General features: G+C 49.9%; 1 protein-coding gene across 3 annotated transcripts in view; it reads left to right on the plus strand.

Moving 5' to 3' along the window:
* Positions 1–18,816, plus strand: part of osbpl1a (oxysterol binding protein-like 1A) — a 316,457-nt gene that overhangs the window by 29,625 nt on the left and 268,016 nt on the right. For all 3 annotated transcript variants that reach the window (XM_070896777.1, XM_070896770.1, XM_070896784.1), the window contains exons 2-3: positions 9,636–9,782; positions 18,128–18,213. In XM_070896777.1, coding sequence (XP_070752878.1) covers positions 9,638–9,782; positions 18,128–18,213 — 231 coding nt within the window. In that variant the 5' untranslated portion in view covers positions 9,636–9,637. The remainder of the gene's footprint in view (positions 1–9,635; positions 9,783–18,127; positions 18,214–18,816) is intronic.

Below are 18,816 nucleotides of genomic sequence, written 5' to 3' on the forward strand. Positions count from 1 at the left end.
GAAGGGACTGAGTGTAACGTAGCCAAGTTTGCTGACTATACGAAGATGGGAGGAAAAGCAATGTGTGAGGAGGACACAAAAAATCTGCAAAAGGACATAGACAGGCTAAGTGAGTGGGCAAGAATTTGGCAGATGGAGTATAATGTTGGAAAGTGTGAGGTCATGCACTTTGGCAGAAAAATAATCAAAGAGCAAGTTATTATTTAAATGGAGAAAGATTGCAAAGTGCTGCAGTACAGCGGGACCTGGGGGCACTTGTGCATGAAACACAAAAGGTTAGTATGCAGGTACAGCAAATGATCAGGAAGGCCAATGGTATCTTTGCCTTTATTGCAAAGGGAATGGAGTATAAAAGCAGGGAAGTCTTACTACAGCTATATAAGGTATTGGTGAGGCCACACCTGGAATACTGCGTGCAGTTTTGGTTTCCATATTTATAAAAGGATATACTTGCTTTGGAGGCAGTTCAGAGAAGGTTCACTCGGTTGATTCCGGAGATTAGGGGGTTGACTTATGAGGAAAGGTTGAGGAGGTTGGGCCTCTACTCATTGGAATTCAGAAGAATGAGAGGTGATCTTATCGAAACGTGTAAGATTATGAGGGGGTTCGACAAGGTGGATGCAGAGAGGATGTTTCCACTGATGGGGGAGACTAGAACTGGAGGGCATAATCTTAGAATAAAGGGCCGCCCATTTAAAACTGAGATGAGGAGAAATTTCTACTCTGAGGATTGTAAATCTGTGGAATTCGCTGCCTCAGAGAGCTGTGGAAGCTGGGACATTGAATAAATTTAAGACAGATACAGACAGTTTCTTAACCGATAATGAGATAAAGGGTTATGGGGAGCGGGCAGGGAAGTGGACCTGAGTCCATGATCGGATCAGCAATGATCATATTAAATTGCGGAGCAGTCGCGAGGGTCCATATGGCCCACTCCTGCTCCTATTTCTTATGTTCTTGTTCAGAGCTTAGGGCCCAGGCAGCTGAAGGCACGGCCACCCATGATTAAAATTGGGGGTGCACAAGAGGCGCTTCCGTCACTCTCTCCTCCTTACGGAGTACGGTAGCATAGCGGTTATGTCTCCGGACCAGTAATCCAGAGACACGAGTTCAAATCCCATCACGGTAGCTGGGGAATTTAAATTCAGTTAATTAAATTTGGAATTTGAAAAAGAAAGCTAGCGTCAGTAATGGCAACCATGAAACTATTGGATTGTCGTAAAACCCAACTGGTTTACTAATGTCCTTTTTAGGGAAGGAAATCTGCCGTCCTTACCCGGTCTGGGCCTATATGTGACTCCAGACCCACAGCGATGTGGTTGACACTTAACTGCCCTCTGAAATGGCCCAGCGAGACACTCCGTTATAACAAACCACTACGACAGAGTCAGCACTGTGGGAGCACCTTCACACGGACTGCAGCGGTTCAAGAAGGCGGCTCACCACCACCTTCTCAAGGGGCAATTAGGGATGGGCAATAAAGCTTTTCCACTCCTCTTCCTAATATCTTATGTGGCTCAGTGTCAAACTTTGTCTGATAACACTCCTGTGCAGTGCCTTGGAATGTTTTACTATGTTAAAGGCACTATATAAATGCAAGTTGTTAAACTGAATTAAGATTTGCCATCTACACTAACACTAATATGAAAATGTCCTTTAAAACATTTATTTTACTTGTTCCTGGGATGTGGGTGTCGTTGGCAAGGCCGGCATTTATTGCCCATCCCTAATTGCCCCTTGAGAAGGTGGTGGTGAGCTGCCGCCTTGAACCGCTGCAGTCCATGTGGTGAAGGTGCTCCCACAGTGCTGTTAGGGAGGGAGTGCCAGGATTGTGACCCAGCGACGATGAAGGAACGGCCGATATATTTCCAAGTCAGGATGGTGTGTGACTCGGAGGGGAACGTGGAGGTGGTGGTGTTCCCATGCACCTGCTGCCCTTGTCCTTCTAGGTGGTAGAGGTCGTGGGTTTGGGAGGTGCTGCCGAAGAAGCCTTGGCGAGTTGCTGCAGTGCATCTTGTAGATGGTGCACACTGCAGCCACGGTACGCTGGTGGTGGAGGGAGTGAATGTTGAAGGTGGTGGATGGGGTGCCGATCAAGTGGGCTGCTTTGTTCGGGGTGGTGTCGAGCTTCTTGTGTTGTTGGAGCTGCACTTATCCAGGCAAGTGGAGATTGTTCCATCACACTCCTGACTTGTGCCTTGTAGATGGTAGAAAGGCTTTGGGGAGTCAGGAGGTGAGACACAGGCGATGGTAATGTTGTTGAATGTCAAGGGGAGGTGGTTAGACTCTCGCTTGTTGGAGATGGTCATTTAATGACTGCAATGAGCAATATTGATGGGAGAATCTCCATTTAATAGGTTAGTTAAGAACATAAGATATAGGAGCAGGAATAGGCCATACAGCCTCTTGAGCCTGCTCCGCCATTAAATACGATCATGGCTGATCTGATCATGGACTCGGGTCCACTTCCCTGCCCACTCCCATAACCCTTTATTCCCTTATTGCTCAAAAATCTGTCTATCTCCGCCTTAAATATATTCAATGATCCAACCTTCACAGCTCTCTGGGGCAGAGAATTCCATAGATTTACAACCCTCTGAGAGAAGAAATTCCTCCTCATCTCAGTTTTAAATGGGCAGCCCCTTATTCTGAGACTATGTCCCCTAGTTTTAGTTTCCCCCATTAGTGGAAATATCCTCTCTGCATCCACCTTGTCGAGCCCTCTCATTATCTTATAAGTTTCAATAAGATCACCTCTCATTCTTCTGAACTCCAATGAATATAGGCCCAACCTACTCAACCTTTCCTCATAAGTCAACCCCCTCATCACCGGAATCAACCGAGTGAACCTTCTCTGAACAGCCTCCAATGCAAGTAAATCCTTCCTTAGATACGGAGACCAAAACTGTACGCAGTACTCCAGGTGTGGCCTCACCAATACCCTGTACAACTGTAGCAAGACTTCTCTGCTTTTATACTCCATCTCCTTTGCAATAAAGGCCAAGATACCATTGCCCTTCCTGATCACTTGCTGTACCTGCACACTAACTTTTTGTGTTTCTTGCACAAGGACCGCCAGATCCCTCGGTACTGCAGCACTTTGCAATTTTTCTCCATTTAAATTATAATTTGCTTTTCTATTTTTTTTCTGCCAGAGTAGATAACCTCACATTTTCCCACATTATACTCCATCTGCCAAATTTTTGTCCACTCACTTAGCCTGTCTATATCCCTTTAGATTTTTTGTGTCCTCCCCACAACTTGCTTTCCCACCCATCTTTGTATCATCAGCAAACTTGGCCACATTACACTCAGTCCCTTCATCCAAATCATTAATATAGATTGTAAATAGTTGAGGACCCAGCACCGATCCCTACGGCACCCCATTAGTTGCCGTTTGCCAACTGGAAAATGACCCATTTATCCCGACTCTCTGTTTTCTGTTAGTTAGCCAATTCTCTATCCATGCTAATATATTACCCCCAATCCCGTGAACATTTATCTTGTGCAGTAACCTTTTATATGGTACCTTATCGAATGTTTCTGGAAATCCAAATACACCACCTCCACTGGTTCCCCCTTATCCACCCTGCTCGTTACATCCTCAAAGAACTCCACCAAATTTGTCAAACATGACTTCCCTTTCATAAAACCATGCTGACTCTGCTTGATTGCATTATGCTGTTCGCGTGAATGTTTTCTCGGAAGAATCACTCAACACTCAGAGTCGGTACCAACGCCAAAGCGGCCTTTATTTTCGCTGGCGGGGAGAGAGCCTCTGAGTAACTCCGGGCACTCTACTCCTCCGAACAAAGAAATTCATCGATATTTATATGTTTTACAACAGTTCATTACAGTTACCTCAGTCCATATCAGCTGGACACAATCCTATCATAATGATTATAGATTACATATCGGTTTATTTAACCCAATAGAATTCCCCTGATACCTCAGGGCTGTGTGTTCGGTTCTTGTCAGCTCGGGCTGATTAATGACCTCGTTATGTGAGGCTGGTTACCCCCTTATCTCTGTTCCTCGGGGCTCGGCTGTGTGAAGTCACTGATTATAGCAGTGTACTATAATGGTTCGTTATAATTATCTTGTATCCAAGTCATTCCTGGTAGTGGGCCTCACTAGGTCATCGCTCGGTCAGCCTCAGTCAGTAGTTCATTACTTGACTAACTGAGCTCCCATCATGCTTGGGCAGCCATTTTATATGTGGCCACTTTAAACCTATATGAGTTTAGATATATTCAGCAGGTGCCTAATGCCTAGTGTTTTGATATATTCAGCAGGTGCCTAATGTCTACAACAATGCTTTTCCAAATATCCGGCTACTGCTTCGTTAATAATGGACTCCAGCATTTTCCCAACCACAGATGTTAGGCTAACTGGTCTATGGTTTCCTGCTTTTTGTCTGCCTCCTTTTTCTAAATAGGGGCGTTACATTTGCGGTTTTCCAATCCGCTGGGACAGCCCCAGAATCCAGGGAATTTTGGTAGATTACAACCACTATCCCTGCAGCCACTTCTTTTAGGATCATAGGATGTAAGCCGTCAGGTCCAGGGGACGTGTCCGCCTTTAGTCCCATTATTTTACTGAATACGACTTCACTAGTGATGGTGATTGTATTAAGTTCCTCCCTCTCTATAGCCCCTTCATTACCCACTATTGGGATGTTTTTTTGTGTCTTCTGCCGTGAAGACATTTGTTGAACCTCTCTGCCATTTCCTTGCTCCCCATTATTAATTCCCCAGTCTCATCCTCCAAGGGACCAACATTTACTTTAGCCACTCTTTTCCTTTTTATGTACCTGTAGAAACTTTTACTATCTGTTTTTATGTTTTGTGCTAGTTTACTTTCATAGTCTATCTTCCCTCTCTTTATCATTTTTTTCCTGTGGCGCCGATTGTGGCCACCCTGTTCTCGTTTGTCGCCCTCTCTGACCTCACGTTGCTCCCTGGGCTGCTTACACACTGCTTTTATCCCCCGCTGCTGCCGGTGTTGTTCCCACACAGGTCCGGGGTGTCGGCCCCCGAGGTTTTATCGGAAGGACTTTGTCAATAGCGAAGTGGTAGAATTGTTGCAGGCGTTTGGTCTTGTAAGTCCCTCTGGGCCGGATCTTGCTGGGAAATTAACGCTGTGTTCATGACGCACGCCCATATTAACGTGCAAATCGGCAGCCTGTCCCGGGGCTGAAGAGATACACTGCGAGGTGTGAATCTCCAGAACTCGCTGTTGATTTAGACCACTCCGCTCTTTGCTTCACACAAACGGCATCTCGCCCCCCCCCCCGTTATTTTTAAGAACTTGCTGGATTTGCACATTAATTGCCCGTTAAACTCGCTGCAGAAAGTTAGCGCGGGCAATTAAGAGCGTAAGGACCCTTTTTAACGTGATGATTGTGCAACGCCAATTAAGGTCTCCGGCCCAGAGAGGCAAGTGTTGAAACTGTTCAGTCTCATTCCTGCAGGTACAGGAATGTCGAAAATCCGGACTCTGGACTGATCGGTGGCAGGGCCGTCCAGAATCCATAAAATGTTCTGGAATCCGGACCCTGCCGACCTCTGGGCCTCCTCGCCAGCCCGATCCCGAACAGCTCCTCCGCGACGGGGCCCCGGGCCCAACAGCTCCTCCGCGACGGGGCCCCGGGCCCAACAGCTCCTCCGCGACGGGGCCCCGGCCCCAACAGCTCCTCCGCGACGGGGCCCCGGGCCCAACAGCTCCTCCGCGAAGGGGCCCCGGGCCCAACAGCTCCTCCGCGACGGGGCCCCGGCCCCGACAGCTCCTCCGCGACGGGGCCCCGGCCCCGACAGCTCCTCCGCGACGGGGCCCCGGCCCCGACAGCTCCTCCGCGACGGGGCCCCGGCCCCGACAGCTCCTCCGCGACGGGGCCCCGGCCCCGACAGCTCCTCCGCGACGGGGCCCCGGGCCCCGACAGCTCCTCCGCGACGGGGCCCCGGGCCCCGACAGCTCCTCCGCGACGGGGCCCCGGGCCCCGACAGCTCCTCCGCGACGGGGCCCCGGGCCCCGACAGCTCCTCCGCGACGGGGCCCCGGGCCCCGACAGCTCCTCCGCGACGGGGCCCCGGGCCCCGACAGCTCCTCCGCGACGGGGCCCCGGGCCCCGACAGCTCCTCCGCGACGGGGCCCCGGGCCCCGACAGCTCCTCCGCGACGGGGCCCCGGGCCCCGACAGCTCCTCCGCGACGGGGCCCCGGGCCCCGACAGCTCCTCCGCGACGGGGCCCCGGGCCCCGACAGCTCCTCCGCGACGGGGCCCCGGGCCCCGACAGCTCCTCCGCGACGGGGCCCCGGGCCCAACAGCTCCTCCGCGACGGGGCCCCGGGCCCAACAGCTCCTCCGCGACGGTGCCCCGGCCCCAACAGCCTCATAGACAGTTCCCCCCCCCCGCCCCACTCCTTTCTGACATTCCGAAATCCGGAAATACCCGACCCCGGGCTGTTCCGGATTCTCGACACTCCACCTGCAGTAAATTGAATGCTTGTTGTACTAAAGCAAAATAATTTTGCCGGAAATCTGAAATAAAAATGCTGGAAATCTCAGCAGGTCAGGCAGCATCTGTGGAGAGAGAAACCGAGTTAACGTTTCAGGTCGATGACCCTTCGTCAGAACTGGAAATTGGAAATGCCAATTCTTCTTCTTATCTCCTATATTAGAAACTCTCATTATTATCTTATTTCCTTCCTGTCTCTCTTTTCTCTCCGAATCCATCTTTATTTCCCTCGTTTTATTTCTCTCTCGCTGCCTAATTTGAAAGAAAAAGAAAGACTTGCATTTATATAGCGCCTTTCGCGACCACCGGACGTCTCAAAGCACTTTGCAACCGATGAAGTACTTTTGGAGTGCTGTCACTGTTGTAATGTGGGAAACGGGGCAGCCAATTTGAGCACAGCAAGCTCCCACACACAGCAATTTGATAATGACCAGAACATCTGCTTTTTTAGTGATGTTGATTAAGGCATAAATATAAATATAAATACTCCCCACCCACCCTTTCCTTCAACCACTGTCTGTCCCACCTGTGACAGAGACTGTAATTCCCGTATTGGACTGTTCAGTCACCTGAGAACTCACTTTTAGAGTGGAAGCAAGTCTTCCTCGATTCCGAGGGACTGCCTGTGATGATGATATATTGGCCCGGACACCCTGCTCTTCTTTGAAAAAAATCCCATGCTATTATTATATCCACTTGAGAGAGCAGACAGGGCCTCGTTTTAACATCTCATCCAAAAGACAGCCCCTCCGACAGTGCGGCGCTCCCTCAGCACTGCCCCTCCGACAGTGCGGCGCTCCCTCAGCACTGCCCCTCCGACAGTGCGGCGCTCCCTCAGCACTGCCCCTCCGACAGTGCGGCGCTCCCTCAGCACTGCCCCTCCGACAGTGCGGCGCTCCCTCAGCACTGCCCCTCCGACAGTGCGGCGCTCCCTCAGCACTGCCCCTCCGACAGTGCGGCGCTCCCTCAGCACTGCCCCTCCGACAGTGCGGCGCTCCCTCAGCACTGCCCCTCCGACAGTGCGGCGCTCCCTCAGCACTGCCCCTCCGACAGTGCGGCGCTCCCTCAGCACTGCCCCTCCGACAGTGCGGCGCTCCCTCAGCACTGCCCCTCCGACAGTGCGGCGCTCCCTCAGCACTGCCCCTCCGACAGTGCGGCGCTCCCTCAGCACTGCCCCTCCGACAGTGCGGCGCTCCCTCAGCACTGCCCCTCCGACAGTGCGGCGCTCCCTCAGCACTGCCCCTCCGACAGTGCGGCGCTCCCTCAGCACTGCCCCTCCGACAGTGCGGCGCTCCCTCAGCACTGCCCCTCCGACAGTGCGGCGCTCCCTCAGCACTGCCCCTCCGACAGTGCGGCTCTCCCTCAGCACTGCCCCTCCGACAGTGCGGCGCTCCCTCAGCACTGCCCCTCCGACAGTGCGACGCTCCCTCAGCACTGCCCCTCCGACAGTGCGGCGCTCCCTCAGCACTGCCCCTCCGACAGTGCGGCGCTCCCTCAGCACTGCCCCTCCGACAGTGCGGCGCTCCCTCAGCACGGCCCCTCCGACAGTGCGGCGCTCCCTCAGCACTGCCCCTCCGACAGTGCGGCACTCCCTCAGCACGGCCCCTCCGACAGTGCGGCGCTCCCTCAGCACGGCCCCTCCGACAGTGCGGCACTCCCTCAGCACTGCCCCTCCGACAGTGCGGCACTCCCTCAGTACTGCACTGGTAGTGTCAGCCTAGATTTTTGTGCTCAAGTACCTGGAGTGGGACAGGAACCCACAACCTTCTGACTCAGGCGAGAGAGCTGCCCATTGAGCCACGGCTGTCACCTCTAATTTGACTCTAATTCAACCGATTTCCTTCTCTGTCATTTCTCTCTTTCTTTCTCGATCCGTAAATCTCACCGGTTCAGGAGACAGACTGTTGCTCACCGAGGTCCTCCGCAGATGCCCCCCGTTTGCGCTCGTGCATCCAGCAAGTTTCGGAGCAAATATATTTTGAGCTGTCGGGTGAGGCCACACCTGGAATACTGCGTGCAGTTTTGGTTTCCGTATTTACGAAAGGATATACTTGCTTTGGAGGCAGTTCAGAGAAGGTTCACTAGGTTGATTCCGGAGATGAGGGGGTTGACTTATGAGGAAAGGTTGAGGAGGTTGGGCCTCTACTCATTGGAATTCAGAAGAATGAGAGGTGATCTTATTGAAACATATAATATTCTGAGGGGGCTTGACAGGGTAGATGCAGAGAGGATGTTTCCACTGATGGGGGGAGACTAGAGCTAGGGGGCATAATCTTAGAATAAGGGGCCGCCCATTTAAAACTGAGATGAGGAGAAATTGCTTCTCAGAGGGTTGTAAATCTGTGGATTTTGCTGCCTGAGAGCTGTGGAGGCTGGGTCATTGAATATATTTAAGACAGGGATAGACAGTTTCTTAACCGATAAGGGAATAAGGGTCACCTTTCTTAAGGAAGGATATACTAGCTTTGGAGGGGGTACAGAGACGATTCACTAGGCTGATTCCGGAGATGAGGAGGTTACCTTATGATGATAGATTGAGTAGACTGGGTCTTTACTCGTTGGAGTTCAGAAGGATGAGGGGTGATCTTCTAGAAACATTTAAAATAATGAAAGGGATAGACAAGATAGAGGCAGAGAGGTTGTTTCCACTGGTAGGGGAGACTAGAACTAGGGGGCACAGCCTCAAAATACGGGGGAGCCAATTTAAAACCGAGTTGAGAAGGAATTTCTTCTCCCAGAGGGTTGTGAATCTGTGGAATTCTCTGCCCAAGTAAGCAGTTGAGGCTAGTTCATTGAATGTATTCAAGTCACAGATAGATAGATTTTTAACCAATAAGGGAATTAAGGGTTACGGGGAGCGGGCGGGTAAATGGAGCTGAGTCCACGGCCAGATCAGCCATGTTCTTGTTGAATGGCGGAGCAGGCTCGAGGGGCTAGATGGCCTACTCCTGTTCCTATTTCTTATGTTCTTATGTGCGGGGAACAAGTCTAATTAACGGAGAAGGCCGTGGGATGCCCCCACTCCAGCAAGATCTGGGCCAATGTTCTCTGAATCATCGTTCTGTGGGTTTTCGGGTTTCAAACATGATTTGTTTTATCTTAAATTTTTCTCTTTTTTTAGGGATGAGTTCAGAGGTTGGGGATCCGGTGATGCGGGAGGCTGAGGATAAGTTGCTTTGCCAGGCCCGCAATGGTGTCTTGGATGAAGTCAAACAACTGCTGGAGCAGAGGAAAGCTGGAAAAATCGCTTTCAATATTAACTGCAAAGGTACTTTCTCTTTAACAACCACCTCATTTCTAACTTCAGGGGAATTATCGCGGTATCCCCAGTGTCCTGGGGCCAATATTTATCTCGGAATCAACAAAACCAAAACAGATTATCTGGATATTATCACATTGCTGTTCATGGGAGCTTGCTGTGCACAAGTTGGCTGCTGCATTATAAAACCTGCAAAGGGACATAGACAGGCGAAGTGTGTGGGCAAACATTTGGCAGATGGAGTATAATGTGAGAAAATGTGAGGTTATCCACTTTGGCAGGAAAAATAGAAAAGCAAATTGCAATTTTTCTCCATTTAAATTATAAAGTGCTGCAGTACAGCGGGACCTGGGGGTACTGGTGCATGAAACACAAAAGGATAGTATGCAGGTACAGCAAGTGATCAGGAAGGCCAATGGAATGTTGGCCTTTATTGCAAAGGGGATGGAGTATAAAAGCAGGGAAGTCTTGCTACAGTTATACAGGGTATTGGTGAGGCCACACCTGGAATACTGCGTGCAGTTTTGGTTTCCATATTTACAAAAGGATATACTTGCTTTGGAGACAGTTCAGACAAGGTTCACTCGGTTGATTCCGGAGATGAGAGGGTTGACTTATGAGGAGAGGTTGAGGAGGTTGGGTCTCTACTCGTTGGAATTCAGAAGAATGAGAGGTGATCTAATCGAAACGTATAAGATTATGAGAGGGCTTGACAAGGTGGATGCAGAGAGGATGTTTCCACTGATGGGGGAAACTAGAACTCGGGGGCATGATCTTAGAATAAGGGGCCGCCCATTTAAAATTGTGATGAGAAATTTCTTCTCAGAGGGTAAATCTGTGGAATTCGCTGCCTCAGAGAATATATTTAAGGTGGAGACCAACAGATTTTTGAGCAATAAGGGGATAAGGGGTTATGGGGGCAGGCAAGGAAGTGGAGCTGAGTCCATGATCAGATCAGCCATGATCGTATTGAATGGCGGAGCAGGCTCGAGGAACCAAATGGTCGACTCCTGCTCCTATTTCTTATGTTCTTATGAGGAGAGGTTGAGGAGGTTGGGCCTCTACTCATTGGAATTCAGAAGAATGAGAGGTGATCTTATCGAAACGTATAAGATTATGAGGGGGCTCGACAAGGTGGATGCAGAGAGGATGTTTCCACTGATGGGGGATGTTTCCACTTCTCTCCAAAAGTACTTCATTGGCTGTAAGGCGCCTTGAGACGCCTGCTGGTCCCACTCCCCAGCTCTTTCCCCACAGCCCGGCTAATTTCCACTTCAACTATTTATCCAATTCCCCGTTTGAAAGTTACCATTGAATCTGCTCCCACCGCCCTTTCAGGCAGCGAGTTCCAGATCACAACAACTCGCTGCGTAAAAATAATTCTCCTCCTAGAAACATAGAAAATAGGTGCAGGAGTAGGTCAATCGGCCCTTTGAGCCTGCACCACCATTCAATAAGATCATGCCTGATCATTCCCTCAGTACCTCTTTCCTGCTTTCTCTCCATACCCCTTGATCCCTTTAGCCGTAAGGGCCATATCTCACTCCCTCTTGAATATATCCAATGAACTGGCATCAACAACTCTCTGCGGCAGGGAATTCCACAGGTTAACAACTCTCTGAGTGAAGAAGTTTCTCCTCATCTCAGTCCTAAATGGCCTACCCCTTATCCTTAGACTGTGAGCCCTGGTTCTGGACTTCCCCAACATCGGGAACATTCTTCCTGCATCTAACCTGTCCAGTCCCGTCAGAATTTTATATGTTTCTATGAGATCCCCTCTCATTCTTCTAAACTCCAGTGAATACAGGCCCAGTCAATCCAGTCTCTCCTCGTATGTCGTCCTGCCATCCCAGGAATCAGTCTGGTGAACCTTTGCTGCACTCCCTCAATAGCAAGAACGTCCTTCCTCAGAATAGGAGACCAAAACTGTACACAATATTCAAGGTGTAGCCTCACCAAGGCCCTGTACAACTGTAGTAAGACCTCCCTGCTCCTATACTCAAATCCCCTAGCTATGGGAAGGCCAACATGCCATTTGCCGCCTTCACCTGCTGTACCTGCATGCCAACTTTCAATGACTGATGTACCATGACACCCAGGTCCCCCCTCTGGTTCTTTTGCCAATTACCTTAAATCCGTGTCCCTCTGGTTACGGACCTTCCTGCCACTGGAGACAGAGTCGACAGGGAGAAACTATCAAAATCCTTCATCATTTTGAACACCTCAATCTCCCCCTTCGCCATCCCTCCTTTAAGGAGAACAATCCCGAGTCTGTCCACATGATTGGAGTCCCTCAATAAAAAACTCAGTGTGCAGAGACACGCACGTTGAAATGTGCGGGGACTTTGAGATAAAGTGGGTGAAGGGGTGGTCACACTTTCTCATCACTCTGGTAGCTGGTTCAGCGAAGGAATATAGGAATAAGAGGAGGCCATTCAGCCCCTCAAGCCTGTTCCCCATTCAGTGAGTTCATCTGTACCTTAACTCCATTTAGCTGCCTTGGTTCCCTGCCCCTTAATACTCTTGCCTAACAAAGATCGATCAATCTCAGTTTTGAGAATTTCAATTGACCCGCAGCCTCAGCAGCTTTTTTGGGGGAGAGTTCCAGATTCCCACCGCCCTTTGTATGAAGAAACGATTCCTGACATCACCCCTAATCGGCCTGGCTCTAATTTTAAGGTGAAGCCCCCTTGTTCCAGACTCCCCCCACCAGAGGAAACCGTTTCTCTCTCTCCACCCGATCAACCCCTTTAATCATCTTAAACACCTCAATCAGATCACCCTTTAATCTTCTACACTCGAGGGAACACAAGCCGTCTGTGCAGCCTGTCCTCATAATTTAACCCTTTTAGTCTCAGTCATCATTATAAGCAGTCCCTCGGAATCGAGGAAGACTTGCTTCCACTCTCAAAGTGAGTTCTCAGGTGACTGCACAGTCCAATATGGGAATTACAGTCTCTGTCACAGGTGGGACAGACAGTGGTTGAGGGAAAGGGAGGGTGGGGAGTCTGGTTTGCCGCACGCTCCTTCCGCTGCCTGCGCTTGCTTTCTGCATGCTCTCGGCGACAAGACTCGAGGTGCTCAGCGCCCTCCCGGATGCACTTCCTCCACTTAGGGCAGTCTTTTGGCCAGGCACTTCCAGGTGTCGGTGGGGATGTTGCACTTTATCAGGGAGGCTTTGAGGGTGTCCTTCAAAAGTTTCCTCTGCCCACCTGGGGCTCGCTTGCCGTGTAGGAGTTCAGAGTAAAGCGCTTGCCTTGGGAGTCTCATGTCGGGGATGCGAACTATGTGGCCCGCCCAGCGGAGCTGATCGAGTGTGGTCAGTGCTTCGATGCTGGGGATGTTGGCCTGGTCGAGGACGCTAACGTTGCTGCGTCTGTCCTCCCAGGGGATTTGTAGGATCTTGTGGAGGCATCGTTGGTGGTATTTCTCCAACGATTTGAGGCGTCTGCTGTATATGGTCCCGGTATAATTCTGGTGAATCTGCGCTGCTCCCCCCTGCAAGGCCAATATATCTTCCTGGCGTGCACGGCCCAGAACTGTTCCCAGTTACTCTAATTGTTGTCTTCACAGTTGATGTATGACTGAACGGTGACCTGATACAGATCTTCAAGATTGTGAAGAGGTTTGATAGAGTAGACGTAGAGAAGATGTTTGCGCTTGTGGGTAAGACCAGAGTCAGGAGTCATAATTATATTGTGGCAGGGTGACCACAACTGCCTCAACCTCGAAAGCATTACCGCAGGACTCTTGAGGTCTCCAGCCATAAGATAAAAGGTCACTGGGTTGGGGGTAATATATTAGCATGGATAGAGGATCGGTTAACTAACCGAGAACAAAGAGTTGGGATAAATGGTTTATTCTCTGGAAACTATAGACCAGTTAGCCTAACATCTGTGGTTGGGAAAATGTTGGAGTCCATTATTAAAGAAGCAGTAGCAGGACATTTGGAAAAGCAAAATTCAGTCAGGCAGAGTCAGCATGGATTTATGAAGGGGAAGTCATGTTTGACACATTTTCAGGAGTTCTTTGAAGATGTAACGAGCAGGGTGGATAATGGGGAACCAGTGGATGTGGTGTATTTGGATTTCCAGAAGGCATTTGACAAGGTGTCACATAAAAGGTTACTGCACAAGATAAAAGTTCACGGGGTTGGGGGTAATATATTAGCATGGATAGAGGATTGGCTAACTAACAGAAAACAGAGAGTCGGGATAAATGGTTCATGCTCGGGTTGGCAACCAGTAACGAGTGGGGTGCCGCAGGGATCAGTGTTGGGACCCCAACTATTTACAAACTATATTAATGACTTGGAAGAAGGGACTGAGTGTAACGTAGCCAAGTTTGCTGACGATACAAAGATGGGAGGAAAAGCAATGTGTGAGGAGGACACACAAAATCTGCAAAAGGACATAGACAGGCTAAGTGAGTGGGCAAAAATTTGGCAGATGGAGTATAAGAACATAAGAATTAGGAACAGGAGTAGGCCATCTAGCCCCTTGAGCCTGCTCCGCCACTCAACAAGATCATGGCTGATCTGGCCGTGGACTCAGCTCCACTTACCCGCCCGCTCCCCATAACCCTTAATTCCCTTATTGGTTAAAAATCTATCTATCTGTGATTTGAATACATTCAATGAGCTAGCCTCAACTGCTTCCTTGGGCAGAGAATTCCACAGATTCACAACCCTCTGGGAGAAGAAATTCCTTCTCAACTCGGTTTTAAATTGGCTCCCCCGTATTTTGAGGCTGTGCCCCCTAGTTCTAGTCTCCCCTACCAGTGGAAACAACCTCTCTGCCTCTATCTTGTCTATCCCTTTCATTATTTTAAATGTTTCTATAAGATCACCCCTCATTCTTCTGAACTCCAACGAGTAAAGACCCAGTCTACTCAATGTTGGAAAGTGTGAGGTCATGCACTTTGGCAGGAAAAAAATCAAAGAGCAAGTTATTATTTAAATGGGGAAAGATTTCAAAGTGCTGCAATGCAGCGAGACCTGGGGGTACTTGTGCATGAAACACAAAAGGTTAGTATGCAGGTACAGCAAGTGATCAGGAAGGCCAATGGCATCTTGGCCTTTATTGCAAAGGGGATGGAGTATAAAAGCAGGGCAGTCTTGCTATACTTATACAGGGTACCTAGAATACTGCGTATAGTTTTGGTTTTCATATTTAAGAAAGGATATACTTGCTTTGGAGGCATTACAGAATAGGTTCACTCGGTTGATTCCGGAGATGAGGGGGTTGACTTATGAGGAAAGGTTGAGTAGGTTGTGCCTCTACTCATTGGAATTCAGAAGAATGAGAGGTGATCTTATCGAAACGTATAAGATTATGAGGGGGCTTGACAAGGTGGATGCAGAGAGGATGCTTCCACTGATAGGGGAGACTAGAACTAGGGGGCATGATCTTGGAATAAGTGGCCGCCCATTTAAAACTGAGATGAGGAGGAATTTCTTCTCTGAGGGTTGTAAATCTGTGGAATTCGCTGCCTCAGAGAGCTGTGGAAGCTGGGTCATTGAATAAATTTAAGACAGAAATAGACAGTTTCTTAACCAATAAGGGGTTATGGGGAGCGGGCGGGGAAGTGGAGCTGAGTCCATGATCGGATCAGCCATGATCTTATTAAATGGCGGAGCAGGCTTGAGGGGCTGTTTAGACGACTCCTGCTCCTATTTCTTATGTTCTTGTGTTCTCTGGCTCACGTTCCTGGCTGGTAACACCTCAGTGTGGCCACATTGACTGGCCGAGTAAGTCAGAGTGTTATTGGCGGTGATCATGTTCCCTGGAGGAGGGAGACGGCAGACCAAAGATAAATGGTTCGTTTTGACATCCATCGAGTGTTCAAACTGAGATGGGGCTCAGGCACAAGCCCCTAGGTCAGACTCGCCCCTACATGGCTGACCTGACCAGACTCTGCCAATCAACTGACATATGAAGAAAGACTGGATCAACTAGGCTGATATTCACTGGAATTTAGAAGAATGAGAGGGGATTTCATAGAAACATATAAAATTCTGACGGGACTGGACAGGTTAGATGCAGGAAGAATGTTCCCGATGTTGGGGAAGTCCAGAACCAGGGGTCACCGTCAAAAGATAAAGGGTAAGCCATTTAGGACCGAGATGAAGAGAAACTTTTTCACCCAGAGAATTGTGAACCTGTGGAATTCTCTACCACAGAAAGTTGTTGCGGCCAGTTCGTTAGATATATTCAAAAGAGAGTTAGATGTGGCCCTTACGGCTAAAGGGATCAAGGGGTATGGAGAGAAGGCAGGAGTTGGGTACTGAAGTTGCATGATCAGCCATGATCATATTGAATGGCGGTGCAGGCTCGAAGGGCCGAACGGCCTGCTCCTGCAACTATTGTCTATGTTTCTATGAGACCGTGACCCTGCCAGAGCAAAGACGATTTGAACGCTGCCGACAGCGGTCAATCAACTCGGGTTAGCCTGGGTCAGAGGTCATCGCCACTCCAAGGGGTCAGGGGCCACGAGAAGGTTCTCCAAGTTGACGATGTCAAAAAGGACACTGAGGGGAAGCACAGTCAAAGAGACTTCGCCATCCAAAAACTGTCTGAGGTTTCACCACCAGAGCCCCACACAGGGGTGGGAGTGTAAACAGTTGTTGTTGTCGTACCTGCTTGGTTATTTGTTCGTTATCGTTGATGTGATGTATGTTATAATAATGCGTGTCTATTGTCATAAAGCTTCGTAACACGTCAGATGATGACTAACTGGCGATGAACTTGAACCTCCCCACGCTGACTCGGTTTGGCCTCTACCTTGGTGGTGGTTTCCGTGCTTGGCGAGACCTGTGCGGCCGCCTGTATTCACACCAGGGGACCGAAATTCAGGGTCTGAGACCCGACAATGCCCGTTTGCGGCGGCCATTCTTATGAATCGAATTCTTAAATTCAGGCCGGGGATTTTTCGGTCTGGACCCCATCCTGCCCAAGTTGTTGCACCGCCAATTTTAATCCAATAACAATACTTCCCGCCCGATATTCAGCCGAATCCCTCGATCCTGCGCTGCGCGGTGCCCCTGATGGTTTCTCTGCCTGTGCACCATCTCCACACTGAGTGCAGCTGCGATGGAAGAATATTTGCCGGCCGACTTGCCGATTGTCCGGCAAGATACTAACCTGTGTTCGGCCAGGCCACCAACAGGCAGCCTGGCAGCTCCCTCTTGGGTGCCAGGCCGCTGGCCCGGCCGAAACCCTTCCTGGTGGCCCAGCGGTCAAAGATTAAAAAATTATCGAATCTCTCCCCTTTAACGGAGGGGAGAGAGCGTGGTGACGTACACGCGCTGTGACATCACCACGACTCCACCGCTGATTGACAGTGGCGGAGTGCCCCGACCGGCCCATTTTCAGCCAGTCAGCCTGGCTTTGAGTCTCTGACCCGCCCCCATTATGATCCATTTCCTGTCGGACTTTATAAACATTTCAAAGTGCTGAAAATGGCTCTACTTACCGTACCAGGGATTCCAGCGGTAACGACCGCCCTAAAAATCATAGGTGAGCCAAATTTCGACCCCCAGATCTACCCGATCCTCCCCAACACCCGTGTATCCGCAGCCCTCTTTGGCCTGTGGTGATTCGCTGGACTTTGCACCATGGAAGAGCCACGTAAAGTTTCGAAACAGGCACTCACTTAATGGGGGCCCGTCCCGCTCGTGTACTCAAATAATCACTAATAGATCCATTTGAGAATTCAGGAGAATTTCTTTACCCAGAGAGCAGTGAGAATGTGGAACTGGCTGCCACAGGGAGTGGTTGAGGCGAATAGTATCGATGCATTTAAGGGGAAGCTGGATAAACACATGAGGGAGGAAGAGAAGGATATGGTGATGGGGTGAGATGACGAGGGTGGGAGGGGGCTGGTGTGGAGCATAAACACCGGCATGGACCTGTTGGGCCCAATGGTCTGTTTCTGTGCGGCAATGATCTGGGAAGACTGATTGGGAAAAAAATATTGTCTCCCCTGTTATATATGCAGACTATAGATATACTCTCTGTGTAGTCACTGTATAGTTGCATAAGATGGAGACTTGTTTACCAGATGCACTGTGTATATACTATGCTGGCACCACTAGAGGGTGCAACTGGTGGAGACCGGGGTTTCCTGCCCTGGTGGCAGGGGCTGTATAAAAGGGGAACCACCATGCAGCTGCCTCGCTCTGGAGTTACGAATAAAGGACCAAGGTCACTACAGTTTGAGGACAACACATTGCCTCGTGGAGTCATTCATAAGTAGAGTACAGACGTAATATCCCCCTCCTAATTTCCCTTAAATCACATAGCGAGGAAATGTCTTGGGAGTGAAACGTTTATATCCAATTTGTTCTGTTTTAGGCCGGAGCAAGTCTAACTTTGGTTGGGCCCCTCTACATCTAGCCTGTTATTTTGGACATAAAGATGTAGTGGCGGAATTATTAAAGGTAAGTTTTGATGTGTGTGTGATTTTAATTTTGAAATTCCATATCAAGAAATGCCATAGATGGCAACAAATGTAATCTTGTACCAGATGAGAGTTACGTTAATCTTTTGTGAGTGAAATGTACAAATGTTGTGAAGCCGTGGCTCAGTGGGCAGCTCTCTCGTCTCTGAGTCAGAAGGTTGTGGGTTCAAGTCCCACTCCAGAGACTTGAGCACAAAAAAAAATCTAGGCTGACACTTCAGTGCAGTACGGAGGGGCAGTGCTGAGGGAGTGCCGCACTGTTGGAGGGGTAGTACTGAAGGAGCGCCGCACTGTTGGAGGGGCAGTACTGAGGGAGCGCTACACTGTCGGAGGGGCAGTACTGAGGGAGCGCTGCACTGTCGGAGGGGCAGTGCTGAGGGAGTGCCGCACTGTTGGAGGGGCAGTACTGAGGGAGCGCTACACTGTCGGAGGGGCAGTACTGAGGGAGCGCTGCACTGTCGGAGGGGCAGTCTTTCGGATGAGACGTTAAACCGAGGCCCCGTCTGCTCTCGCAGATGGACGTAAAAGACCCCATGGCCACTATTTCGAAGACACGCAGGAGAGTTGTCCCTGGAGTATTGGG

Source organism: Pristiophorus japonicus, chromosome 1 (assembly GCF_044704955.1).
Source record: "Pristiophorus japonicus isolate sPriJap1 chromosome 1, sPriJap1.hap1, whole genome shotgun sequence".
In the NCBI taxonomy this organism is placed as follows: Eukaryota; Metazoa; Chordata; class Chondrichthyes; family Pristiophoridae; genus Pristiophorus; species Pristiophorus japonicus.